This window comes from Paramormyrops kingsleyae, chromosome 14 (assembly GCF_048594095.1).
Source record: "Paramormyrops kingsleyae isolate MSU_618 chromosome 14, PKINGS_0.4, whole genome shotgun sequence".
Taxonomy (NCBI): domain Eukaryota; kingdom Metazoa; phylum Chordata; class Actinopteri; order Osteoglossiformes; family Mormyridae; genus Paramormyrops; species Paramormyrops kingsleyae.
The window spans coordinates 4,144,218-4,171,588 of record NC_132810.1 but is presented as its reverse complement, the minus strand read 5'-3'; the positions used below and the strand labels follow the sequence as shown (position 1 = coordinate 4,171,588).

Sequence of the window (27,371 nt, the reverse complement as noted above, 5' to 3'; positions counted from 1 at the left end):
TTTTGTCTGAGGAGAGCAATTCATCACTAATCAATGATACTTCTTTCATCATTTATACAAGCACACAGAAATTCTTTAATTTTCATGATCACATATTCCAATGCATAGGTGAGAACAAAGCTCTTATATGCAGTGTTTATGGACAATTTTCCATAAAACTTTTACTTCTATTAACTAAGGAATTTGAACTTTTGTACGCGTATTCATGGCATTTTTTAAGGAATTTGCAATTACAGAACAATTGCAATTAAGTCCCCAGTGCTTAACACAAAGTTATGCCCTTGGCTGTAGCCCAGTGAGTTATGGATATGTTCATGTTCCATGTCTGGTCATGAGTTTGTATCCTGTCGCCAGCAGAGTAAAGGTGATTATACACGAGTAACTTTTTGAGCAATGTTGCCAGAAACGGGCAACCAGGTGAGACACAAGGCAACTAATCAAGACAACGGACAGTTAGCATCAACCAATGAGAAAACAGCAGATCTATTGACAGGAAGGCTGACACTGGAAAGACGGACACTGAAGCTCCAAGTCGGTCACATGGTGCAGCTAGCATTCTGATTGGAAAATCTCAAAAAGCTGCACACTGAGATCAGAATTGTCCAGATTGAAATTTGTTGCCCATTCTCGATGGCAAAGTGCCCGAGCATCGTTGCTCAGCAACAGTGCCAGGCAGCATTGTTCAAAAAGTTGCCCTGTGTATATCACCCTAACTGACTGACTGGATGCTAGCTGAGCATGTACTCTGACCCCCAAGCCTTTCTCGCTTTTACACCACTGTGTGTCTGCTATGTTAATGCAATCTCAGCTCAATAAATGGCTGTCAGTAAACATTGGTATTCACCATTGTATTCCTTTATGATGGTAAATCTACATATTTTAAGATGGTGCAGTGGGATACAAATGCTGCTCATTTTCAAGATAATGCAAGATAATCTCTGTAATGCAAAATATCTATGGAACAGCTAAAGTTCTTTTCCCCCTCAATTTATAGTATTACGAAGTGATGCATTATCCATATTACTTAAAAATGTCTCATTTCAAATGGGAATAAAAACCTGTCATGTCACCCAAGGTCGCAGGGTGATCATGACAATAGTAGCAGGATGGAAAATTATTTTTTATTACGATGAAAGAAACAAACATAGCCATTCCTCTTCGATGTTAATTCTGTTGATATTCAAATGCAGAGTCAGTAAAATAACTGCCAGTGAGGATTATTGTTTGCAAGTTTTTAATTAGTATATTTTCTAAAATTGTTGGTGGTCTTCTAAACCAGTAAGGTGTATATCAATCTATTTTAAACTGTACAGTACAAAAGGAAAATACATTAATGGCATCACAAATAAAATATAAAAGATTAGACTGAACATTTCCATTGAAACATTAAAAAGAAATAAATACATTAATAAAAATAATTATGATTTAAATTTCAGTTAAGTTAAAATACTGGAGGACTATTTTGGTATAGTTTTATAGTCTTATTTGCTTAGCATCGATTCTTAGGGCTTTTGTAATGTCTGGGATTATGAGAGTAATATGTATCTTCACCTGAGAGTACAACTGTTTCCAAACATGTATTCTGGATGATAAACTTGCTTGTAACAATTTAAGTGTATGGAGATACAAAGGCAATAAGTGTGACACTGACGATTTCCCCATAACCGGATTTAGCAAAGGCTGTGTGACCTTGCTTGGAATTGAATTGCATCATAGATTTCAGGGATGTTCCCATGGTCTGGACAATTTATAAACACCAATTCATCTAACCGCATTTCTTTAGACAGCGGGAAGAAGATGGAGAACCCAAGGGAATCTCACACAAAAACAGGGAGAGCATGCAAACTCCATATGAGCATGTCTTGACAAAAACAAGAAACTGTAAACATATTCTCATAATTTTACCAAACTACACTTGTTTCAATAAACTCAGATAGAGAAAATAAAGACAGAGCTGTGGTTTGCCTATACCATCTGTCGCTGATCTTTAAACCTTTCGAGTTTGTGAGAATATGAATAAAAGTTTTGTAAAGTTCATTATCTGCAGGGTCAAAAAATTCTTGTGCATGAAAAATTATGCATTTCCTTTGCAGTCTCTGTGTTACAATTTTCATGCCTCTTTGTTTTGGGTGTTCATACATCCTGCTTGTCCTATGCAGGCATGGCAGGCTCTGGAGCCTCAGTTCAGGTCTAAAAATGGAAGAGCAATCCTATAGAGAGCACGGGCCCCCGAGAAACACTGTCACCAGCTGCTTAGACCCGGGTATGACGGCAGCTGTGCGTGGAGCCAGGGGCCACACTGGCTCCTGAGGCTGAGGGAAGATCTTCATCGCTAGACTCTAGCTGCTCCTCTTTATGAAGACCCAGGCTAATATGGCTTTGAAGGGCAGCCGGGGTTAGCCATTCCTTCGGTAGGCAGCTTTGTAGGAATGGGATGCAGGAACTGAAGTAGGCCAGTCGATTCACCCAACGAGGAATTTCTTGTCCACACAGCAACTACCAAATAAAGAAACACGTGGTTATGACACATCAGATTTCCAAAAATATGACGCATCCGGAGAGTTTTGCCATTTCACTTTATTCACTCTGTTCCGTTCAAAATCTCCCAGCTAGACAGAATTTCCTGATTAATTTGCCCCCATGACCTCAAACTCAGGCGATCAAAAGAGGATATTGCATCAATATCATAAAAGATTAGACTGAACATTTCCATTGAAACATTAAAAAGAAAGAAGTACATTAATCTACTTAATATTAAGTAGATTTGTCAGTTTTTACTAACCTCAGAAAGTGAAGATGAGAAGTGGTTGCAGTTTTTGTGCATTAAATGGTAGGCGTTGCCCTTAAACTCCTTGCCCAGCTCTTCCATAATCTTGTCTATATCATGTTCTGTGAAGTCTGTTGTGCCTAAGGCAATGGCCTCTCTGCAGGTACAGATATACCTCAGACACTTTGTTGCAAAGAACATGTCACATGATTTATTAAATTATTTAATTTTCTATTAGTAAAACTTTAAACATTCTAACTGGACTGTACCCATCAAATAAACTTGCATGTACTAGTTAAACAGAGGTGGAAAGTTCAGGTTCAGAAAGTACAAATCCAGACCAAGATTTTGTTTCAACCAACCAGTTGAATATAAAGAGTCACACAGTTACAGATTGGTCAGCTGGTTGGTTGGAAAAATATCAAGTATATGAACCTTGTAACAAAGTTTTTATTCACAATATACATTAAGAAAAGCTTAATACTGTTAAGATGTTCATTTTGGAAGGTAAGATATACCTAATAGATGACACATGCATCGTTGTGCCTTATGCATTACGTGCACCCTCCTTGCTATAAGACGCTTGTTATTGTTACAGTCTGTGCGGTACATATATCTTTTTACGTTATAAGTAACACTAGGTGGAGCCCATCCAACAATGTGGGAAGTACTTGTTGGTGAGGCGTAATTCCAGCAGAAAGTGGATAAATGGTACTGCTGGAGACATTAAAGAGGACAAGTGGGAAGAGGAAATCGAGAGAGAGAGAGAGAGGGAGAGAGAGAGGGAGAGAGAGAGTTTACCGTTTGGTGGGCGTGTTTGTTGGTAGGTATCATAAGGGAGTTAGGGCAGATAATTGTTTTTCTTATTTGTAGGTTAGTAGTTATTGATGGAGTTAGTATTTTGGTTTTGTTTATTGTTTTGGCCTGGCAAGATGGAGAGAAGGCATGTTCGTTCTCTCCCGTGTCTGTGTCTAGCTGTAAATACTTCTGTAAATAAGAGGTGATTGTAAACTGAGAAGAAACTGAACCACGTTTGTGGTTTCTGCCTGAGCCAGATTATGTAAGCTGGCTTGTAACAACAATGAATACATATTCCCAATGTTTAATTTAGTTTTCCTGATTTAAAGTGTTTGGGTTAGCAACTGAAATCCTTTAGATTCGAACGACACATTAGTTTTAGCCTTAACATTTATTTTACTGAATATATTATACTGCAATCACATTCCTTGTTAAAGAAGTAAATGAGTTTTCTAAAACCTGTAGGACTGTGGATTTTATGGGGCTGGATTTGCAGATCCAAGGATTAGAATGATATACTCACTTGAACTTGAAGGTTTCTCCAAGCTCAGCAGTATTTCCAGGAGTAATCTCAAAAATCCCACTGAAGGGGTATGGGTGGCCTCCGTATGCAAACTCTAAGGAGGAAGAAGAGGGATTGAAGGATGGAAGAGCAAGAGTTTATCATCATCATCATCCCATTTCTGGTGAAAGATGTGCTGAAAAAGTGGTGGAGAACAGATATAGTATACTACAGATATAGTATACTACAGGTATAGTATACTACAGTAAATACTAGTTTTAATCATGTGGGACACCGGATGCAGGAATTTCCAAATTAAAAGTACACACATTTCAAATACCTAATACACAAAAGCTGCTATAAATTATTAAAAGCTGTCAATCTAAATAAAAGCACTCAGGCAACGATGGGTTAAATAGCATCAGCCGTGGCTGTATTTATTGGGAAATAACCCAGGAGAACAGGGTAACATGTCAGCTGCAGGTCTGTGGGTTTCTATAAGAAAATAAAAGGTAGGACAAACCCCACAACAGAAAGAAAAATAAATAAATCAAGGAATGGAGAAAGATTGCTCCAGTTGGAGCAGGTAGACTACAGCCAGGGATACAGGTAGGAAGTTCCAGCTCATGCAGGCTATTTTAAGGGGGGAAGTGATGCTGGGGGTGGCAGCAGCTCGTGTGATTGCCCGCCTCCGGCCGCGGCTCATTGTGGGAGGGGCTCTGCCGCAGCCTGCTGGCTGGCTGTCCGAAACACCGGTTCTGAAATTTGCCAGGTGGTTGCTGTCCGAGGTTGTGCACCAAGTACACGGCCACCTGTCCGCTGGACGGAGCAGCATGCGTGCGAGTCCCAGAGGTGCCGTCGTGACAACAGTTAGATGATCTTTGAATGTGTGTGTGTGTAAAGAAAACATTGTATAACGTAAAAAAAAAGAACACGCAGTAAAAAAGGTACATTTGGTCAGCCTCAAGCTAGAATTACAAGCTTTGCTGCCATCTCTTATGCACAAACTATTGCTACAGAGCTGGAGGTCACAAACTATGGGCAATCATTCATTAAATTTAAACATTTAAAAAATATCTTGCTAATTTGTCCAAAAATATTTTGAAACGGTAAGCAAGCAGTAACATGCTTTACTGATGACACTTAGGAGAGCATTTCTCAGTCCTCTTTCCCTTTGTTACCCCTAATTCTGATTCTCTTTTTCGCTAATTTCACATTAAAAGCAAATATTTAGACACATTTGTTTCCTGCTCCTCCAGCTCTACTTTTCTTGCATTATTTTTTTCTGCCTAGCAATTTTTTTGCAGCATACCCTATCAGAAAAACATACAAATTATGTAAATGTACAGTATACACAATATTGTGCAAAAGTCAAAGAAAATGAATGAAGCTATTTATCTGGGTAGGAAGTATATATTTGCTCAGAAAAACACAATTTGACATTACAATACATGCAAATGAACAGTAACTCAGTAAAATAAGAATTTCCTGTTACATCTTGTTGGATGACTTGAAGAATACAGCTTTGGGGTAATTACTGGTAAAGGCAGGATTCATTTCAACCCTATTTGTGTCTAAATGAATAGGATTTTCCTTCATTTTGCAGCTTATACGTTTCCTAGATGAAGGTGAGGACGGCCTACCGCATGAATCCTCTCTAAAGCCTTAATGCTGAGAATGACAGTGAATTACCTATCCATCATGGATGCTGCCATTTGGTACAGGCTCGCAAAAAGCTTGGAGCCCATCCCACAAAAGAGAGCACAAGAATAAAGAGAATTCCCAGAAGCCAGTCCATCAAAGGGTTAGATACACAGACATGGTCACAAGCTTCAGGCAACCTAGAGATGCTGATTAGCCTAACAACTCAATATGTGCAGAAGGAATTCCATGTTAACAGAGCAGAGGTAGGATCTGAAGACCTCACCCTGAAGGAATGAGGTAACACATTTTCAGAGCCAACGTGCCACCCTGTACAGCTCTATGCATGGGAATATTTATTTATGTCAAGGTGCATGTAATTCAAAGTATCTAAATAAAGTTAACACCAAAAGTCAAATAGATATTTTACTGTTACAGTAAAAACAACAGAGTGTAAAAAACATGGAAAATCTGCAATTTTATTTCAAAACCCAAAAGGCCTGGATACAATTAGAATAGAATTAATGTGGCGTATAATTAAAAATGATGAGATTGGTTTAGAGACAATACCGTCAGCTTTGTGCATTCAGTTAAGGTAGGGCAAAGTCGAAATAAAGGCCAAATATAATCATTACCATTTACAAATTTACAAAGCTCTAAATCTCCAAAGATTTTGGTATTCGTGCCTTGCAGTTCACAAGGTTATTTAAATCTGCAAACAAACTACTGCCAATGTCCCAGGAGCTGGGTGTAAAAAAAAAAAGGACGATTTCTCTCAAAATATTACCAAAAAACACCACATACACGTCTCCAAGTGTTTCTGCATTCTCGCTTGCATTTTACAGTCTTGCCATGCAGGGTGAAGCCAAGCTTTGTGTCCCTGTGCTTCTTCAGGCAGGCTAAACTAAACAAAAGGCCCCTGTGACTGAGCAGGATAAGCGATTCACAGATGGATGTTTCTACAGTTCGTGTTATTGTTCGTTGTTCGTGTCTGCAAACATACTACTGCCAACGTCCCAGGAGGTTGGTTCAAAAGGAAGAAAAAAAGTAACTCAAAAAATTCTCAAAGGATTTTCAGAATTGCCAAAAAAATCATCCCATGCACATAAGAAAGTCTGACTGAAACTTACCAAGAGCATTGGGGGGGGGAATGTTTTGTGGATTAAGACAAATTAGGGCTTTCTTGCAATGCAAATCAAGTGGCAACATTACAAAAGAAAACCCTGCATATATTTTAAGACGGAGAGAGTTTTGTGTGGGATTACTTGCAGCCTCCAATACTGAAGGTATCTAATGTGGACACTGCACCATGAAGGGACTTTCTGAACATACTGTCATGTTAATGGCAGCTCTGGGCCGGATTGAAAGGTGCCTAGCAGCACACAGCAGCTTCTATCCATGACGTGGTTGTGGGGATCATGAACCTCACGCTAATTTCAGATGCCCCCTTACTGACTTTGTGCTGGACCCTGCACTGCGGAATCTAGTTTTTCCAGCAGGATAATTATTCCAAAGATAAATTTAAAACAACTACAGAAGAAACACTGCTCTCTTCTGGAGTTCCCATGGATGAGTTCCTATCTGAGAATTACAGATGATTATTTCAAATAAAAAGTTACAGGAACTGGCACTTAACAAATGGGGCAAATCAGCAGAAAGATGTAAATTTATATTCCAGTTTGTTACATTTTTGTAATCTCTGGGAAATGGATTCTTTGCCTCTTCAGTTTAATTACACTCAGATATTAACAGCTGATGGAAACACAGAAACGCTAAAATAAATGACAGCTTTTTAAATGACAAATTACTTCAAAATATAAAAGTATGTTGACAGAAACTTAAATGCACTAATCTAATGAAATATTTTACAGGTGCTTAACAAGCAAAAGGATTTTGTTGAACTGAGATCTTGATGAAATGTTAATGCTAAGACATAAGAAATATGGTCAAAACTAAACATACAGTAACAAATCATCACGTTATTAAAGAAATTACTGTGTTACTATGAAAGAACCTCAAAATACAGAGACAACCAAAAATGTGTTGCAGAAAACTTTAGTAACTTTAAAATCAACAGCAACAAAGAAACGAAGGCAGTGTGGATTATATTTCAGAATGATTTACCAAGACCATTCCAACACTATTATTTGGATTGCCTGTAGGTATAGTGGGGGTGGTTTGATGGCTGTGTGTGTAAATGCCCCTAATGTCAACATGGACGATCTCCTGCTACTCTGGATTCTTCCCACAATCCATTTGTTTGGCCTGCAGTAAGATAGCATCCAGGGATTACCCTGCTTCATGCCCTGTGCCTCTTGGGGAAGGTTCAGGCTCATATTACCATGCACCGGATAAGCAGTTAGGAAAAATAAGATGGTGAATGACTGTACAGATACTCCTCAACTTACAATGGAGGTAAGTTCCAATTAACTCATCGCAAGTTGAACGGATATGATACAATGACACACTTGGGCATTTAGCGGATATAATGGGTTTGGGAAAATTTGGTTAAACACAGGAAAAAAAAGGCACCTTTCATTGTTAAACACTGGAATGTTTTTACGCTTGCTGTGGCTACAGAGACTGTCTGGATGCTGACAGCGCTAGGCATCTTACAGCATATTGCTACCCTGGGGAACAGATCAAAATGCAAAGTTTGAGGACTAAGTCGACCCATCATAAAGTGAGGAGCATCTGTATTTAGCGGGGAAGGCTAGTGTGTCTCAAATCATCACACTGCAAGAAAAATAAAGCTACTGTAAGGGACATAAACAAAATATACCCCATAAAAAAACCTTTGATTCTACCTCTACCGTAGACCTCGATGCCTGAATGGAAGACTCCTATACCCAGAGTAGAAGTATACTCATTGATCCAATACTGTAGAGAAAGAAGAGAAAGAATTACAAGTGCTTACAGGTATTCGCCATTCAAGGTAGTGCATATAAGATAAAAGTTGATCATCCATAATGTCGTCATATGGGATCACCCCATGAAAATATCAATCTGGCAATTATTTTTCATTTAGCATTAGATCAAACATTTCCAAATTCTTCAAAAGATTATTATTAGAGACAGAAAAGAACATGGTATCTCAACTCCAATAATAGTTCTTCTATATAAGCTATAACTATACACACACACACACACACACACACACACACAAAGCCACAGAAAAAAAATAGGAAACCACTCTTTATTTTTCAAAAACTCTGCATTTTTACATCCTGGTTTAATCATTCTTACTATATTAATGAGAGCTAATGCATTAAATGTTTTTTTTTTTTAAATCTGTTACTTCGCTTTAAGTGCTTGGTAGGAAATGGAAATGAACCAGATTCCATGCCGTGAATGTCAATGTTCAGAACTATTCACTGTCCCCGTGACCCTGAAGTTGGCCGGAATTTTCGCTGCCATTGTTTTACAACGGGCGTCTAAGGTGTGGCCACTTTCTTTTCTCTACCGCTCTGGCCAGGATGACTTTCACAGCAAACATGCCATAGGCCAGCCCGCCATCAGCAAGCAAACAAAATGCAGTTTGTTCATTGATATATACGTATATACATACTATATACACACACACACACACACAACAGATCAAAAAAGTATAGGTTAACAAAAATCTGTTACAAATGAAACATTTTTGGATTTACCATCAGACATTATTAACAATAGACATTTAGTTAACGGTACGAATGTAATTCTTAGGGTAAGAATGTAATTATTTGCCAGATGAATCTATCCCTTTGGTAATTACACCTGTTTCTAAGGCAAATACTGCAACTAGACATGCAAAATGTACAGGGATTAAGTTCTGAAGGGAACTAATAATGTGTGTTTTCTATTATGAACAGAATTTCAATTCATAATGCTTCAGTTTTTTAACAACCACATTGAAGTATAAAATCAGGAACTGAATTATATTGCTTAAACTTACAAAAGAAAAACAAGATCCATGGATTAACAATGGCATGAAAATTGGAAAAAAAAAAAAACAGAACTAGAAAAAAAGAATCTGATATTCATCCTCGATTAACCAAATACTATATTTCAACAAAATATTAGGTTAAGTAACTTAACACTGCTCTAAATGACCTCAAATACAGCGGCTTACAAAAGTATTCAACCCCCCTTAATTATCAGATTTGCCTGAAGTACAATTCATACATACACATATTCTTCCTGTCAGTGTTTTTTTTTAATTGCAATTTCACAGTAAATTTTCAGTTAAAAGTTTTAAAGAAAATTGTGCCTTACAGAAGTATTTAGCATTTGCACTTGTGTATTGGGGGCCCCCTGTTGGCCACCAACAGTCACTACACTATGTGGGTGAGGGGCCCCAAACTGACTTGTTGAGTACAGCCCTAAAAACAACAAACCCACTTCTGTTGGTAGAGCTACCTTTTGCTGCAATAAAAGCTGTACGTTTTTTGCGTATCTACCATGTTTTTATACAGTTCAGGAATGATTTTTCACTCCCCATTATTCATGGCAGACAAGTTCCAGGTCATTCAGGTTTGTTGGATGTCACTTGTTGACTCCAATTTTTCAGAGAATTCCACAGACTGTCTATAGGATTAAAATCTGTACTTTGGCCACTGTAGAACATTCACCTTTTTGTTTTTAACCAAAAGTTTTACTTTTTTGCTGACCAAAGCAGGTTTTTTTAAAAAATAATTCCCTGTATGTTGCTTCATCCATTCCCCCTTCACTTCTGACACGGTAGCCAGTTGCTGAATATAAAAAGCGTCCCCACAGCTTCCCACCACTAAACCTCACTGTAGGGATGGTGTTAATTGAGGCATAGGATGTGTTACGTTTGCTCTAAATATAGCGCTTCAGATTTTGGCCAAAAATCTCTGTCTTGTTCTCATCAAACCGGAAAATCACGTCCCACTTCAGACACGCTTGCAGTTGAGTGTGAAGTGTCACAGTCACAGAGGACTCAACTGGTTGGTTGAAACAAAATCTGGATTTTTACTTCCTGAACTTGAACTATCCACCTCTGTATACATGGAATTTCTTTCCCTGTACTGTGCTTGCTTGTATCCACAGACCCCATGTTTACTGTCACCCTGATCTGAATAAACATTTGTAATTTGTTTTAAGTTTTGAAATCAGAATTTTTTTTTTTGCTTTGTAATGCTAGGACTAAAAATAAAGCAATTACAAGATTGAGAAACATAATTTATTTCTTTTGGCAAGGAATTTTTATTTTCTCTTTCATTTGTTCCACTTAACAGGCCTTCTGATTGAGAAGCTTCAGTCCCTTTCAGTCCCAGATGTGCTTTGAGTGAAAATACCAAATTCTCATTTAAGTTTTCAATTACTGGTGATTTTTTTTAACCACATTTGATACACTAATAGCTAAGGATATGAAGTTAGTTTAATCATACAACTGCAAATGTAACAGACTGTAACATGTCGCCCTGTCAATAATCTGTTTCTTCTTTTAAGACGAGTTAAAAATATTATATTTTAAAAGCTTGTGACCCTGACCAGAATAGACAGCTAAAAGATGGAAGGATGGATGGATATTTTAAAACTAATGCAATATTAAAATAATACTCATCTTTATAATATTGTGGTGGGTATATTGTCATTCTGCAGAATGGTCCCTCCTTACAAGTAATACCTGAAAAAGATGACATTGTCCCGGAAGTACATTTGTACACATTCAAAAGAAGAGCCAAGTATGGCTCAGGACCACTGAGTTCAGATTCCTGTCACATTCCTCATGGATTATGTTGTTATAGCTCATCTAGGGGTAAAGGTCATAACAGCAAGCAATGAAGGTAAACAGCAGGAAAGGGGCTGAACTGAGAGCTTAGAAAAACAGGGAAGAATGCATGGAAGGGAGACACAAGAGCCTCACTGTATTGCTTATATATACAGTTGAGCAAAAACAGCAGATGCAGAACAATAATGTCATACTGACCACAGCAAACAGGTCAAAACCCAAAAACATCAACAAACTTGGCGTCCTGGATGAGAGAAGAATTCAGAGCCAACAACTAATCACGTGACAAAACTCGGAAGAACATAATAGCACCATGAAAATTTCAGCAAGAAAGCACCAAAGGCTGCTTAAATCCTTTTCCTGCAGCACTATTACAGACTTTGGATAACCAGCAGTAAGCTTAGCGGTGGATGACAGGAGTGAATCAAAGGTACATAACCAAGAATGAGGATTACGGACTGGGTCACCTGAAAATGTGACAAAGAAGCAAAGGAGCATACTAGCATGTCCATGCAGGACATTGCAACGTGCAAGAAGCAACCAACGAGTTCCATACAAGAAGCAACCAACGAGTTCCATACAAGAACCATAAGAATTATACCACAGTCCAGACTGAAACTTCTTGATCTTGTTATATTGTATATTACAAACACGCTTTCATTACAACCTACTCAAAAACCCAATAAAATGCTTTAAATGATACTGTGATAATAAGAAGAGTTACAGGCTTTTCTCATGATAATACTTTTCCCAAATGGCCAATCCGTAGTATTCAGTTCCATTTCCCCCAGAGAATTTCACAGTTTAACATCAAAATCCTATTTGCCCTTGAAGGGGTGATTCATAGTGTAGTTAAAAGGGAAGTTCTATTCTATTTAAGCTACATCACATTTATCATTTTTTTTAAATGGAAGAACTGTTAAGCCATTTCCCTCAGGACTGGCACAAAATCTGGGCTTTGTCATGGAAATTGCAACAAGAACATTATGAAGTTTCCAAACACGTGAAGTTGGGGTGCCTGAGTCACATGAAAACCAAAATCACACCTGATAAGACTCTAATAACGATACACACTAATGGGCAGTGTGTGGCTCAGCGGGCTAAGCTTCTGTGCCTCTATGCCTCGGTGCCTCTGTGCCTGTCATCAGAAAGTCATCATTCCAACGTGACATACAACTGGGGCATATTACAAGCAAACAGCTGTCAAAAAGCCAACTATGCATAAGTGTAGCTACGCTGAGATTCCAGTGAATAACCAGCAGCAAGTGCCAGATAGCAGTGAAGCAACACAATATGCTACAAACATAGCAGTAACCTTATAAGACAGCTATGCATATCTATCAGCTATATAAAGTTAGCCTTACCTCCACACACATGGTGTGGGCTCTAGAACCAAACTTCTTGATTGTGGTTGGAATCTCTTCTACTCTGGACTTCTCCATGAGAAAAGACCTCAGGTAATTATGTAGACTTCTCTATAAGCCACGTATTGTCCATAACAAACAGAAAAATCAACGTTTTAGTGGGTCATTTGACTCTCTATCAACTGATGCCCAATTAATAGCAATTTCGACTCGGCACATGTGGAGAAGACCATATGAGCCAGGACAACCCAGATGAGCAGTCAGGGTTTGCTGGGAACGTTTGGCTGAAGATTCTGTGTGAGATGGATTCAACTGACATCTTTGGTGAGTCTTATCTAATGTGCCTAGTGAGGTAGGGGACAGGGAGTCTGAACGGACTGTAATTTACAGCGCAATACTTGCAACCACAGGACCTAGTGCTGGAAATCACTCATAATGAAAGCTATTAAACTGAAGAGGATGAACTTTCTGCTTGCATCAGGATCTTCTGACATCATTGAAAGGTGAGGAAAAGCCAGAACAGCTGTAGCGAAGACTGCATGGCAGGAGGTTGTAGAGGCCATATAGGAGGAGGATAGGGTACATATGTTACTCTCACTAGAAGGCGAAGCTGGAAACTTCAGGGTCTATCTCTGCAGCTGAAGTTGCCATAGGCCTAGTGGTTAGTGACATCTATAGTGGAAAGGCTGCAAGGGTAGATGAAATCTATCCAGAAATGTTGAATGTATTGGATGTTCTTAGGGTAACACAGTCGATGTGCCTCTTCAATGTTGCACTGAAGCCAGATAAAGCACCTCTTGATTGGCAAACAAGGGTGGTCATCAGTGTTTTTAAGAAGCAGGAACAAAGTATGTATTCTGACTATAGGAGGATCACACCTCTCCATGCCACCTTATGCAATGGAAAATTTTCTAAGAAAAGGGTGGATAATTGTTTTCAGGTGAGGGGTCCATAACTCTGTCATTAGTGATGAAGCTTAAGTATCATGGGATCTTGTTCATGAGTAAAACCAAGAGAGAATATGAGATTCACAGGTGAATCAGTCTGATGGCTACAATTTTGCAAGCACTGAGCTGGTCCATGGTGAGGAAGTGGGAGCTGAGTTAGCAGATATAGCTAACTTACAGGATTAAAGAGTTGCCCAGTCACTGGAGAGATTTTGGCTAAAGGCCTTGCTCAAGGGCCCAATGGTGAAACAACTATACCATCCAAGGGATTTGGACCTGCAGCCTTTTGATCTGAGGCACAGAGTCCTAACCTACAGAACCACCCACCACCCCAATGTCACCTTCTGTCAAAAAAATAAAATGCAAGACTATAAAATGTGCCAAAATTAGGTTTCTCTGCTGGGTTGACAGTCTCACCCTCTGTGACAGTATAAGGAGTTCAGACATCTGGCAGGACCTTGAAAGAAACTGCTCGTCTTTCTTTGTGGGAGATTCAGCTAAAGGTGCCACAATCGACTCCTGGGGAAGCTGTTCTGGGCAGATCCCACTGGGTGGAAGTCCCAGGAGACCCAAGGCACTAGAGGGTTTAAAAGTCCCAGTCAACTTGGGAATAGAGGTCTAGTCTCCTGGTTACCCTTACAATGAGGAGAAGCGTGAAGAAGATGAAGATGAAGTTGATGACGATGAAAACAACTACCATAGCGAGTCAATACCAGTCTCAAAACCATTTGAACTTGTAGTTCTATTACATGTAGTATACAGAATACAATTACATACCTTAGAAAAAAGACTTTATCCCACCACCCCTGAGATTGTTCACAGTATAAAACAAGAGACGACAATTTTTACAGCCATAACCAACCAACTAAAGAATATGGAGCTACTTTGCATATATCTAATCTAACAAGCCAAACAATAAAATGCTTATTAACTGAGGTGTCATTCTAAATGGTAAACTTCTATATAGGACTAATCTACAGGCTTTTTCAAAGTCCTTTAGACATTCAGCCCTAAGGCAAAAGACTGGTTGACAAATGTAGCTAGCTAGAAGAAAAAGGCATTAGAAGAATGATTCCAAGGTTACTTGCATTATCAATTATTTCGATGCATACCATACAATATTACTTTCCCCTGTGTACTATGCAACATTGTAGAAGTGCATCAATCATGCAGGCGTCCAACATTTCCAGATTAATTTCACCTATCCTCTTCTGAGGACCTCTAACCACATCAGCCACGGTGATACACCAGAAGTTTCTTGCACTGCCCCCTGGTGAGTGGGCACATCTATTTGGTTTTCTGGATGGTTGAATGTTACTCTTGAAAACACTGAATTGTGACACATTTCTTACATGTACTTCAGTTCTTTTATACACACACCCTAACGATTATTTTAACATGTTGCAATGCCACTGCTGGGTGAAATTGGATATTCGGTAACACACAAGAGATTGTGAGGTTAACAATAGCAGAACAAGCACAATGAACACTAAAGTGTGCCAATTCATTGGCATATGGAGGAACTCATGTATGTATTGCAAAATGCTTTTCTTTTTTTAAAAAAAAAATTGTCATTTTTGTTTTAGTGTAAATTTGTAATAGAACAAAACAGAAAGTTATGAATTTAATTGCTGCTACTTTTTTACACAGATTTTTTTTTAATTGTGCTGATTATTTGAATGCCAGACAGAACAGCTTTCACTGTATCTGCATTTTACATTGTCTGAATTCTTTACAGTGCTGAATGTGGGTATTTCATGAATACTTCAGTCTAAAAATTGTTTTAAAACTTTTAGTGATTAAGTCCCCTCCTAAACATGGAGTTAATGTGCAACCTACAGTAATATACACTAGTGGCCAAAATTGTGGAAACACAAATTTTTAGAGATTGTAGAACTTTATTCAACTGTTGCTCCAGTTACTTATTTAATCATCCAAATTATATTTGTAGCACTCTTTGATCGTTCATAAACATTACCACCAATATTCATGTAGTAACTTTTTTTTTATAGCATGACGCCAAAAATGCTAGTTTTTTTCCCAAAATTTTGGCCAGTACTGTAGCATATATTTTATGCAATAATACATCATAAAATACCTTTCTCACAAACATACACATTTAACCATTCATCCATCATCTATCTACTTTTCCTGGGCGGGGTCACAAGTGGGGAGGAGTAAACTATATATTTTACCAACAGCAATATTAAAATTGTATCTTGTACTTTTACATTCTTCTAGAGCAGGGCTCTTCAAATCTGGACCTCGATTCCAAATCCAGGCCGTGTTTTCAGTTCTCCCAGGTAGTTAGTTTAATAATTACTGATTCTGATTGGTCAGAGGCTTCACACCTGGCTCACAGGTAAAGGAAGGCTGGAAAACCAGCAGTGCTCGGACCTCGAGTACCGTGATTTGAATAATAGGATACTAGAGCATAATAATCCTTGCTGCTGGACACTGGATTGGTTTAATAAGCAGCTCATATTAAGACTGATAACTTTCAGTTGGAAGTTACAGGGCAACCACAACTAAGCATCCTTACTATGATATTATCATACTGCATGTAAAACAAACTGCTGCATCTCCGCTGTCTTCAACAAGTATCTGTATCTTAAACATCAGTTGCTGATGGAAAAAAAACTGTTCATCTTGATCTGCATTTGATTAATATCTATTAAGGTAACAATTTTAAAGGAACAAGAATATTCTGTCAAATTTTGCATACTTTAGTTGTTTCATGTTTCAAGTAGTGACTATAATGATTAGTAGTGACTAATAAGTAGTTTTCAAATGAATAAAACATTCTTGGATGGCGAAGGATATATTAAAAGTTTAGTGAAAAATAAATGTATTTGGATTGCATCACCCTATGTAGAATATACAATATTTATCCTTTATCAGAAATTAAACGAAATTATGGCATTGAGAGTAAATTATTGGATCTGGAGGAGGTCAGCATGCTTAGACAAAACAACATTTGAAAGCTTATGTTCCCCTTAAGTTTATGTTGGAATTATATCAATATTGTTGTATGATAGGTTTAAATTATATTCCCTAATAGCAAAAAAAAAATGTTTTCTTTGGTATGGCACACAATAATTTTAAGTCATTTTAATTTTAAAACGAAATTAAAAATAGGTAAAAACACAAATTTAAAAGTCAAACTGAACAACTGTGAATTACTATTAAAAATAGATGAATGCTCACAATAAAATCCCAGTCGAATGCAACGTGTTATCGATGTGAATGATAAACAAACAAACAGCATTGCTATAGATTTCTTACCATGTCATAAACGTTGAGAATAACAGGTTGATTTGCCATGTTTAATCCTGAGTCGGAGGTAGCGAAATGTCTGTTCACTGCCTGCGATGTTATTGCTCTTAACAGCAGTTCAAAAACGCGGTCCAGGCTCGACACAAAGCAAGTCCGTGATAAACACTACAAAACTAATTTAAGGTCAGATTTTCACTTTGCCATTTTCATGAAGCGCAGAGAGGCTGCCGTGGGAGTTCATTTCCTGCAATTAATTGGGAAGCAGTGAAACATTCTAACGTATTTTTATGATCTGCAATCGATCCCAATTAAGCATGTAAACAAGCTCGCCTTCTCATTTACGCATCAGACTTAGTAAGATTATCAAAATATTAATAAAACCTTGCTGTGTTCCAACAGGCAGCTCTCCATAAACCACCCTTCATATGCGTAGATTTTTCTGTGTAATTGTTTTTCTAGCAGACAACACATACGTCGGCCCACTTTTGCTGTATACGGCGAACATAACAAAACCTTTATATAAAAAACACGTATTCTGAATTACTGCATAACTAAAATGCATTTAATATTGCTATACTGTTTTTTTTTTAATTCACCGGCTGCCGCTGTGCTGCATCTTCGCTATAGCAGCATCGCTATGTTCGGAGTAACACGTTCGGTCACATAGCTAATCGGCACCGCTGGTGATTCGGCACCGCTCGCCCGAATGTAAGCGACTAGCTATATTGAACAGGCTTCTGTAGGAAATATTTTAAAAATCACTTGCAAAAATACTCCAGCATGATGGAAGGCATCGGCATGCTACTAGCTAGATACCTTCGATGAAGGTTGGTAGCATCCCCAGTTCAAAGTTCACCAGTTTCCTGGTGACTGGGGAAATGGCCTTTGAGGGTAATCGTTACTTGTGCGGTGGAATCAGCTGTTGTTGACAGCAGAGAAGGTGGCCGCTATCTTTATATTGAAATTATTATTAATAATAATAATGATGATGATTTTTCGAACCGCTAATTCTGGTCCGTATCGCAGGAAATGATAATAAAATAATAATAATAATAATGGTGATAATGGAAAGGAAGAATGTAAAGAATATGTATATTAATAATATAAGCTTTTTCGCTAATGGTTTCTGTACGTAGTGTTTTCAAGAAACGAAAGAGAAAACACCAGCTGTTTTTACAGTTTGGTATTCATTTCAAATGTTTGTATTCCCCCCACACACACTTAATTATGCATCTTTTGCTGTTGCTCATCAGCTTGCTTCTAATCCATTAAATCAATGAGCCATCCAATGTTTACATCCCCTTTCTGCTACTTTGGCAAGCACTGCCAAAAGTGGGACTGCCAGGTCTCCAAACCTTCTGAAACCGCATCATCAGCACGTGTCAATGGCCGGATCATATCTCCGAAACACATCTGTTTGACAGTACACTTTATGTTCTGGTTATCAAACTCATGTTTCAGAAAAGTTACTGTATTACAGTCTTACACAGTGTCTGCATGCTTTTCTACCCCAGTGAGTTACGGCTTGAAACTTGTGCAGTAATTGATTAAGAATGTACAGGAGAGGTGTAATCTTCCAAATTCCAGTGTTTTGAAATTTTCTATCATTTATATGAAACCATGGAGAACAAGGATAGTTCTACAAAATCTTGCATTTGTTCCAGAAGTAGTACCCTCATACACCATGTAAATAAATTCTTGTACAGCCCCTGCATGTTTAGATATGCCAGTTTGATAAATGGTGCAGACTTCTGGTGACTTACCACTGAGATCAGAAGCTGTTCCTTCAAATCACCCCTCCAACAATCTTCATTTTTTTGCCAAGAGTTGAGATCAGCCAACAAGATTACCATGTGAGGTGTTCATAGAATGTGTAGCATCGAAGTACACACAGCATCCAGGAAATGCAGCTGAATTCAAGCCTTGATCAAATACGTCACTTGTTGTAATAGACTAATCCTGTCACTGGGCTCAAATAAATGAAGACTGATCACACTCAGTTGAGAAAATCAGTGCAGGAGCCACAAACATAGATTTAAGCAACAACACAGACAGCACAGGTAATTCCTTATTCTTGTAGTACCGCCACCATCTTCATATCTCTCGAACAGTGGTGTTCAACCCCCCCCCCCCCCCCAAAGCTAATACATTTGTCCTTAACCCCCACCACCCACACACCAAATAAACTTTATCTTGGACCTCATTGGGAAGGATGTGCTTGTTTTCCTGCACACGGCTTATCAAAGTACCTGGAAATTTTGGACATTGAAAGTCTCTCTGCTGTTAATATTTCCAAAGGTTGCAATTTTGAAATAGGTCCGCCCCCACCTCCAGAGATGTTTTCCCCTCACGTGCAGACCCCTGCAACTCCTTCACACACCACCAGGGGGAGGGGGGGCACCTCACAGTTTGGATACCTCCAATTAGAGTCTAAGTGAAGTAGCCTTGCATTACCAAGTTATGTGTTTTGAAGTTTCAGAATCTTACTTTCTGGACCTGAATTTTCCACCTCTGGGACTGATGCATTAGATTCCCACTGGCTGCACCCTTAATAAATTGACTTCCTTCAAAAATAAACTGCAGCACTTGCTAGTTTCGTCTGAAAACCAATAATCATTTCAACTATCACATAAAAATTATATTTACATTTTCTAGCAAGCTCATTTTAGTTATCAATACAATACTACAGATGCAGAATTATAGTTGTCCGATTAAAGTGAAATAAATACCAACAAGGAACAAAGCAATGCTGTAAAAAAAAAGTGATTTATTAAATTATACAAGCTTTCAACGAATACAATATCCTAACCCTGCTCTTTTACCTTTAAAGAGCACATTTATAAAACAAATGACAGTCTTATTTACTGGATCTATATAGCTGATAGGTCCAATAGATTTCCAAAAAATATCAAGATAGGAGATACCGTTCCATTTTTCCCTCCAACACCAGCACTTTAATTTATGAATAAGTTACATGAGTGCAGGAAAGATTTTTAAAGATCTGCTCTATAACATGGTATAAAATAAATGCAAATCCGGTTTCATTTACTGCCATTTCTAGTTCTGATCTATGAGGATTTATGTTTACTAGTAATTTGAAGGATGAGCATTTTCATTTACTAGTAATTTTTCCATGGCAAAATTCACCAACTTTCATTATATTCAGTGCAAGAATGCTTTAATGTCTACTCAGTTTAATTGGCATCACTTCTTTATAAACATCACTTTATAATCATAGCAACCACAGAATTTTCATCTGTGACAAATGAGTAAATTCATTCATACAAGACTCAAGTAATAAGGTCTTACATAACTAAGACCTGATTACTTAATATACTGCAAACTCAGCTAGTGTAACTGTCAACCCTTGCATATTATAAAAATGATAAGTTCAATGATCAGCTCCAAATTTAAAGTACAACGCAGCTCAGTACTTATGAACATTTAAACAATTCCTTTCTACAATATTACAATTTCACTGATCTCCTGCATTACCATTTGACTGAATTTAGACGACATCAGTGCAAGTGAAAACACCTTTGAATAAATCCAAAAGTGAATCAAGCATAAGTCAAATTCAAAACAGGTTATCAACAGCATTAAATTACATAATTTAAGTGAATCAAACCTTTATGCCAATTCAATTATATTAATGTCTAGGATGACGTTTTATAATTATTACAATGCAACACAAACTGTGAAACCTGCAAAATACACCAAAACTTTAGAATTGTTACACTTAATCACGAGAAACCAATCAGGAGGTGGCAACAAGTACCATTCAAAATGAAACATTCTGAACAAATCATCTCAATATGAAATTGGTCTATTTTAAAATTACATTTGCACTGCAGTTGTCTCAACTCATCAGGTAACATCAGCAAGTGTTCTTTTTTCCCATAATGAATTACAAAGTATACTGTTTATTAGACCAACACGTCAACAACATTGAAAGGTTATTCAGACAAAAATGGAAACAAAAACTTTTTGGTTAATGTGAAACACGGGGGAGGGGGGGGGGGGAAATAGTGTGCTTACAGTATGTAGCAGGTTTGTGGCGTACGTGGTATACCGATCACAACCTACTGAATTACTGCTTCTAACAAAATGATCTTTGTCAGTCCAGTACCTTCAAAAATAACCTTAACTGACAGGAAAAAGGCTCTTTCTCAGGTCTTGGACTTTATACAAGAAAAATGGCATGTCAATGATGGGGGGGGGGGGGTGCCTAGATTGAAATTGAATATTTCTTAACCTTTTGTATTCAATTGATGTCCCTGGGACACTAACCAGTTCTACCTAGTGAGTCCTACCCATGGAGTATAGCACTATAAAGCAGGGGGAATATGAAATTTGTCACCGGAAAAGATTCTCTCTCTTCGTGAATGACTTCTGAGATTTAAAAATGCCTCTTCATATGCGGTCGAAGGCGTATACAGACAAACGTGAGCAGTACAACTGATGCCAAAGTTATACCGAGCATTTTCAGAGCAAAGTAAGACGGGTCGTTATCAGGTCGGGGGCGTGAAGGGCCGTTCACAAGTGGCATCGTATGCTACAGAAATAAAGCAAGAGAGATGACATTGATAGAGTAAACAAGATATCAGACACCACATGACTGTACTGTATTTGATCTTATCTATAATAAAAAGGTTTTATCTAGAATAAAAAGGTGAAATTATTTCCTTGACATTATGTAGAATGAAAAGCAAGATTTTAAGCATGTTATTTATTCATTATTAAGAAGCAAATCTGAACTCCCCTAACGTAGCAGGGAACAAACACGTACATTACAGCTGCACGATGTGCAATATTAATATCAATGTTGCATGTTATGCACATGCAATTGTCACATCGCAGGGACCACGATAGTCAGCATGGTTGATACCATCAATAACTTACATTAAAACATTTTTACTCTGTCATGGGAAACAAAGCTTAGCAAGCTTTGCAATTTTAACGATTTAAAAGATTATCTGGTATTCGTTTTGCTGTTGAGCTCACTCATAGTGTGGCTCATCTGTGAGAAATCTTACAAAAATGAGCAAGGAGGAGAAAAGCAAATATGAACTAGTAATCAAAAGACATAAGTCGTCTGCAGTTGAGAATATACTTTAGATTCCATAAAGATGAAATTGAGCATGGCTTTATGTCAGCACAACAGTAACGTCACCAACTTATTTAACACACTGTTTTATGAATATAGCGATACTTTATCACAAAATATTTCAAATATTGCAGTGTGAATTTTTTCCAATATTGTGCAGCCTTAACGCACATATTCACATACACAGAAATAAACACCAATTCACCAATTGAGAAAGAAACCTGAATACTTGGGAACACACACAAAAGGAAGACAGGAAAACATGCAAATTTCACACACAAGCACTGGACGTGGGATATGAACCCCAAAACCCTGGAAACAACGATGGCAACAGCACTACCCACCGTGCCCCATAGCACCTTTAGAAACAAACATGATTTTTTTCCCAGGTTTTGTCTAGAGCTGCACAATATCACATGCAATATGTGAAATTCACATGACTAACACTACAATATTTGTAAAACAAAAAAAGGAGATGAAATTACCCTAAATAAAGCTGTCAACAGACACAAAGCGGTGCCAACAACTGTGATTTAATTATTATACATGCGCACGATATATCATGCAGCCCTAAGTTTGCCCACTTATTATAGGTAGTTAGGAAGAATGAGATCAGGCATTGGCTCCTTCCTTCCATGTGACCACAGTAGGAGATGCATCAAAAAATTATGCACTTGTCTGGATAGTATGGGTTTGTAAATAGTATATCAAGAATAATGCCAGAGTTACTTTGTAATTTATTAAAGCCAGTGCCAATCTCAAACAATGTGGCTTCTATTTTGGATTTCTTGAGCAATATTCTCATATTTGTTAAAATACAAAAATTAAGTGATAGAAATAACTTTCAGAAGCATTGCTGACTGCTGTACTGACCTGAAAAAGTAATATACTAAATTATGGCAACTATAAATCTAATCCACATTAAAAATATCTATGAAATATTTTTGTTTGCAATGGATATTCAGACACTGGAGTAACAATTCATTGTGCATGTGTGTGACATATTATATATATCAAAATTATTCTCAAGTGCCGCGAATGGCATTTTGCAAATGAACGAGGCAAATCATCCTCATCCCCATAAAGCTGGAAAAAATGATGATTAGAAAGGTAACATGCATGTTTGAAACGCCTGTGAAAGACCCACTACCGCCTCCCACAGTATATTAAAGGTGTCCCCTATAACATAGCAGGGCAAAGCTTTTACTCAAATGATATTTTGTATTGAAATGTTTGTTTTACATTACCATGGCAACCAAAATTACTTCAAACTAAATTATAAACCCTCGTTAAATCCTTCATAAGTAGAGCTTCCAAAAGTTTCATGGTGAAACTTATTTGAAATACCAAATTATGCTCTCACCCTCTGTTGTACACGTAGCTGTACATTTTCCCCTGCTGATCGGAAAAGCTCCACAGCCGCACTGTGCAATAGGTTGTCCAATTTGTGTCCATTAATCTGGGGGGAAAAAAAGCGTGTGTATACATAGACACGTGTACAAACACACACAAACACGTGCGCAAAACATAAATTATATTCATACTGCATGTACGTGGAACATAACTTAATATTTAGAGTATATTTGAAAAGGGGTTTAACTGACTTGGGTTAGACATCAGGTTCCTGAAGTCTTCTTAACACTATGCCGTTCGTAAGTTCTGTGTTAAAAGACAGAACTTACGAACAACGTAGCGTTAAGAAGGCTTTGGGAAACTCACCCCAGAACTACCAAAATACATATTTAACATGACAAAAATGAATACCATGCTGCAAGATAGGTCCTCCTGACTGATGCACATGTTCAAGCATGACTGGATGGTGATTGCTTAATTAACCCGGCCTTTCTATAAGCACCTGCCTTCAAGATACTTCGTATCGCTGAGAAATTGGTGTTTCCTTTATAATGGCAACTGCCTCTTAATGTATTATTTAAGTATAATAACAAGCTATGACTCAAAGTTTAATAAAAAAAAATAGATAGCATTTTACCAGCTGGATACCAGCATTCCAGGATCAATACTGCCTACCCCCAAGTTACATCATGATGATCATCAAATTACCTACATAAAAACAACGCACCATAACGCCAGTGTTACTTACTGCCAAGATTTTGTCGCCTTCTTGTAATCTGCCGTCCAGTGCGGCTGCACCATTGTCTTTAATTTTGGCCACGTAGATTCCACAGTCATTTGACACAAATTGCTGGTCCACACCTCCTACAATGTTGAACCCTAGTCCTGAGAACAGTACAAAAGGAGGCAAATGTCCAAACAAAACGAATTAAACAATAGATATCAATATTTGTGCAGAGTAGCTAAATAAACAGTCCAGTGTTCAAACTTCAATCTTGCAAATCGTCCTATATTTTTTTACAAAACTGACAGGTATCAGCAAACCTTAAATACTTCAGGAAGAACCACAACTTTGGTGGCCCTTTGAATTTCTACAAAGAGGCAGAATAATGATAAAGACGAGAACAATTAAAGCTATTTGTTTATAAACCATTTGAAGTTCGGGGGAAAAATAACATTCGATGCAAAAGAATTTCACAATTAAATCACATGTAATGTGTTCCACTTTTCATCGATCATTTAAACCACTTAACAGTGATACATACATGTATAACCTGATAAAGGACTGCTATTTGTTTGGCTTGTATGTTTTGGATATCAAACTTGCTGGAGATAAAAAAATATATATATATATTATTATTTATTTTTTTTAGATTTTCCACTATTCCTGTATTGTCCTGTAAAAACTGCTTTTGGGCCACGTAGGTGTCTAAAGTACAATAACGACTAACTAGAAGATCGAACCATGTTATGCAAATATCACACTTACTTAAATATAAACACAACTCTGTTGATTCGAGTGCACAATGAAACCTTAAGAATAACGAAAGTAAACTGCAGTGGCAAAAACGTTCGGGCATGCGAACGTCCTTCAAAAACGGGCCAAAAATTATATCACAGTAACAATGTCCACATTGATAAGGCATTGAATCGTAAGGGAAAGAATTAATGCATAATATACCATTCAAGTATTCAAGTTATCAATAAATTACGGCAGTATGTATTAGCTAAAATGGGACCGTTTCCATTGTTTAAAATAACTTTCACTTTCAAAACAAGCTAAACCCAAGAGGTTTAACGAACAGCAAACGTAAATATGTGCCAACATTACACTTTACACAGGCGAATAATTCTCCTGAAAATAATATTAAATATTAAAGTTTTTTGCAAGCATTACAAGCATTTTAGAAGCAATTACTGATAACAGTTTTAACTGAGCCAAGCAAGGCCAAAGCCTGCGTACAATAGCATACTCACTTGGGAATATCTGAGCATATCAAGTTGCGCGATTCATAACCATAAGCTTTGCATTTGTTAACTACAATGCAAAAGTAATTATCTATTTCCATTCCAAGTTACCAAATAAAACGAATACATGCATTCTTGGCATTGGAGACGTATTAATCTATGTCTGTCTCATTAGAAGTGAAATTATTTCGTCTTTTACTTAATTATGCTACTGCCTTTTGACTTAAATTCCTTAACCAAAAGTTGAGATTTGCTAGAGCCGCCGTCGGCCTGGTTAAGGAGCGAGCAGCACGTTCGGGAGCCCCGATAATCATAATGCGCATGGCGTAGTCGCGACCGAAATATCTCACCAGCTGGTCCTCTTTTCAGCTGAATATCCACCACGCCAGAGTCGTGCATAGCACCGTTCATAATGTGAATGTTAAATTAAGCAGATTTTGGCTAACTGAGTGTACTCAAACAGGGTTTTTAACCAGCATAACTCAAGCAAATAGTTACTGGGAAATGTTGACGTTTATCGGCCCCCTGTTGGACGGGATATGAAGTACACTTCCTGTATTTTGTGCAAATACCTCCCCCGGCAAACGCAAGCTCGGGAAGTTCCGACCGGAGGTCTAAATATAATATTTATTCATGTTTTCAAGTACAAAAATAATGATAATTACATATTTACGGCAGGGTAAATTGTAATGAGAAGAGAACACCTTAAGAAATGAGATTGCACGCAAACTTGCTATTTGCAAACCAAGGAATATAAGTATTCCTAAAAATAGCTGAATTTGTTTTTCTCTTTCTGTACTATTTCATACTCATTTAAATCATTTAAGGACCACCGAATATTCTGTAACAGGAAGTAAACACGAGACTTTATACTAGGCAACGTCATATATAACATCTGATACATAAAGTACGTGGCACCTAGCCTATAAGGTGACAAAAGACTGCATTGGATAATCCTGATGGGAACATGAGAAGGAACGGAAGAGATCATTAAAATAATACACTATGCTCATCAACTTGAAGTTTGGTATAAACTCTAGATGTGCTCCAGGAACGGGTGATACGTTATGGATACTATATACATACCCTGTCAGTGTACGTAGCTGTGAGGGAGGAGAGAATTGTACAGGAACTGTATGGGCAATCGTGATTGTGAAAAACAGGAATATGCCTTATGATATTTATAATATTAAAATCAGGATTAAACTTTAGGATAATATAATTCTGGCACTGCCTTATTTTACAAATTTGTTTAGCATTTCATATTCCATGTTCAGACTGCAAAACTAACCCTTTTTTCTTCGTATTTATACAAAGTTTAATATCTAAACGTGACCTGATCGACAAACTATAGCATTGAAATACACCCAACAGACGCTTTGTATAAACCGTAGCAAAAGTGAAGCATACACAAGTATACAGCTGTCAAGGGGCCAAAGTTTCACCGTCTTTATATGGTTCCACAAATAAACTTTCCTGAATTAGTTTTCAGTTTCTTTTAAACAACACACGTTTCTATTGGCATTTAGGGACGTCCATTTTGACTGCGCAGAAAAGCCGACCTTTTATTACCATCCAACTGGTAGCCTATCTCTATACAAGAAACTCCACGAAGCGCTAGGGCTGTACAGAACGTTGAAACGATATGTTAAATAAAGTACACATTTTGTCTTTACAGTTTTCTGATCAACCAAGGGCTGAACTAACCTCCCATACACTCGATCTCTTTCTGCAGACTTACAACGTATGTTTTTTAGCTTGAGATTTTGTATTGGTAAATATATTTTGCCATCGAGACATAGGGAGTAGTTTATAGAGACTGACCCTGACTTCCCGACGCACCAGTACTGCGCATTGAGCAACCATCCAGTCTATCTAGAAACTTATTATATAGATGCAATGGAACAC

General features: G+C 37.7%; 2 protein-coding genes across 3 annotated transcripts; both read right to left on the bottom strand.

Annotated features, from left to right (window-relative positions):
- Window positions 1–1,217: 1,217 nt before the first annotated feature.
- On the bottom strand, window positions 1,218–17,868 carry LOC111856209 (deubiquitinase DESI2). 2 transcript variants are annotated; one of them, XM_023835972.2, is made up of 6 exons: window positions 17,852–17,868; window positions 17,045–17,279; window positions 8,516–8,588; window positions 4,089–4,182; window positions 2,783–2,924; window positions 1,218–2,496 (listed from the first exon to the last, which is right to left on the bottom strand). In XM_023835972.2, the coding sequence occupies exons 2-6, from the start codon at window positions 17,081–17,083 to the stop codon at window positions 2,254–2,256; spliced, it is 591 nt and encodes a 196-aa protein (XP_023691740.1). In that variant the 5' UTR covers window positions 17,084–17,279; window positions 17,852–17,868; the 3' UTR covers window positions 1,218–2,253. The 2 variants fall into 2 exon arrangements, with proteins under 2 accessions (XP_023691740.1, XP_023691738.1); XM_023835970.2 differs by lacking the exon at window positions 17,852–17,868 and having other exon boundaries at window positions 17,045–17,845.
- Window positions 17,869–19,782: 1,914 nt separating this feature from the next.
- Window positions 19,783–26,014, bottom strand: synj2bp (synaptojanin 2 binding protein). Its single transcript, XM_023835973.2, has 4 exons — window positions 25,814–26,014; window positions 24,244–24,380; window positions 23,506–23,601; window positions 19,783–21,590 (listed from the first exon to the last, which is right to left on the bottom strand). Exons 1-4 carry the CDS (start codon window positions 25,872–25,874, stop codon window positions 21,435–21,437), a joined length of 450 nt encoding a protein of 149 aa, XP_023691741.1. The 5' UTR covers window positions 25,875–26,014; the 3' UTR covers window positions 19,783–21,434.
- Window positions 26,015–27,371: the final 1,357 nt, after the last annotated feature.

Coding starts and splice junctions, on each gene's coding strand:
- synj2bp (XM_023835973.2), bottom strand. CDS start 25,874: ATGAACGGTGCTATGCACGACTCTGGCGTGGTGGATATTCAGCTGAAA. Junction 24,381..25,813: donor GCTGAAAAGAGGACCAGCTG/GTGAGATATTTC, acceptor TACTGTTCTCAG/GACTAGGGTTCAACATTGTA. Junction 23,602..24,243: donor AAGGCGACAAAATCTTGGCA/GTAAGTAACACT, acceptor TTTTCCCCCCAG/ATTAATGGACACAAATTGGA.
- LOC111856209 (XM_023835972.2), bottom strand. CDS start 17,083: ATGGCAAATCAACCTGTTATTCTCAACGTTTATGACATG. Junction 8,589..17,044: donor TTCTCAACGTTTATGACATG/GTAAGAAATCTA, acceptor CTTTCTCTACAG/TATTGGATCAATGAGTATAC. Junction 2,925..4,088: donor GGAGAAACCTTCAAGTTCAA/GTGAGTATATCA, acceptor CTGTACCTGCAG/AGAGGCCATTGCCTTAGGCA.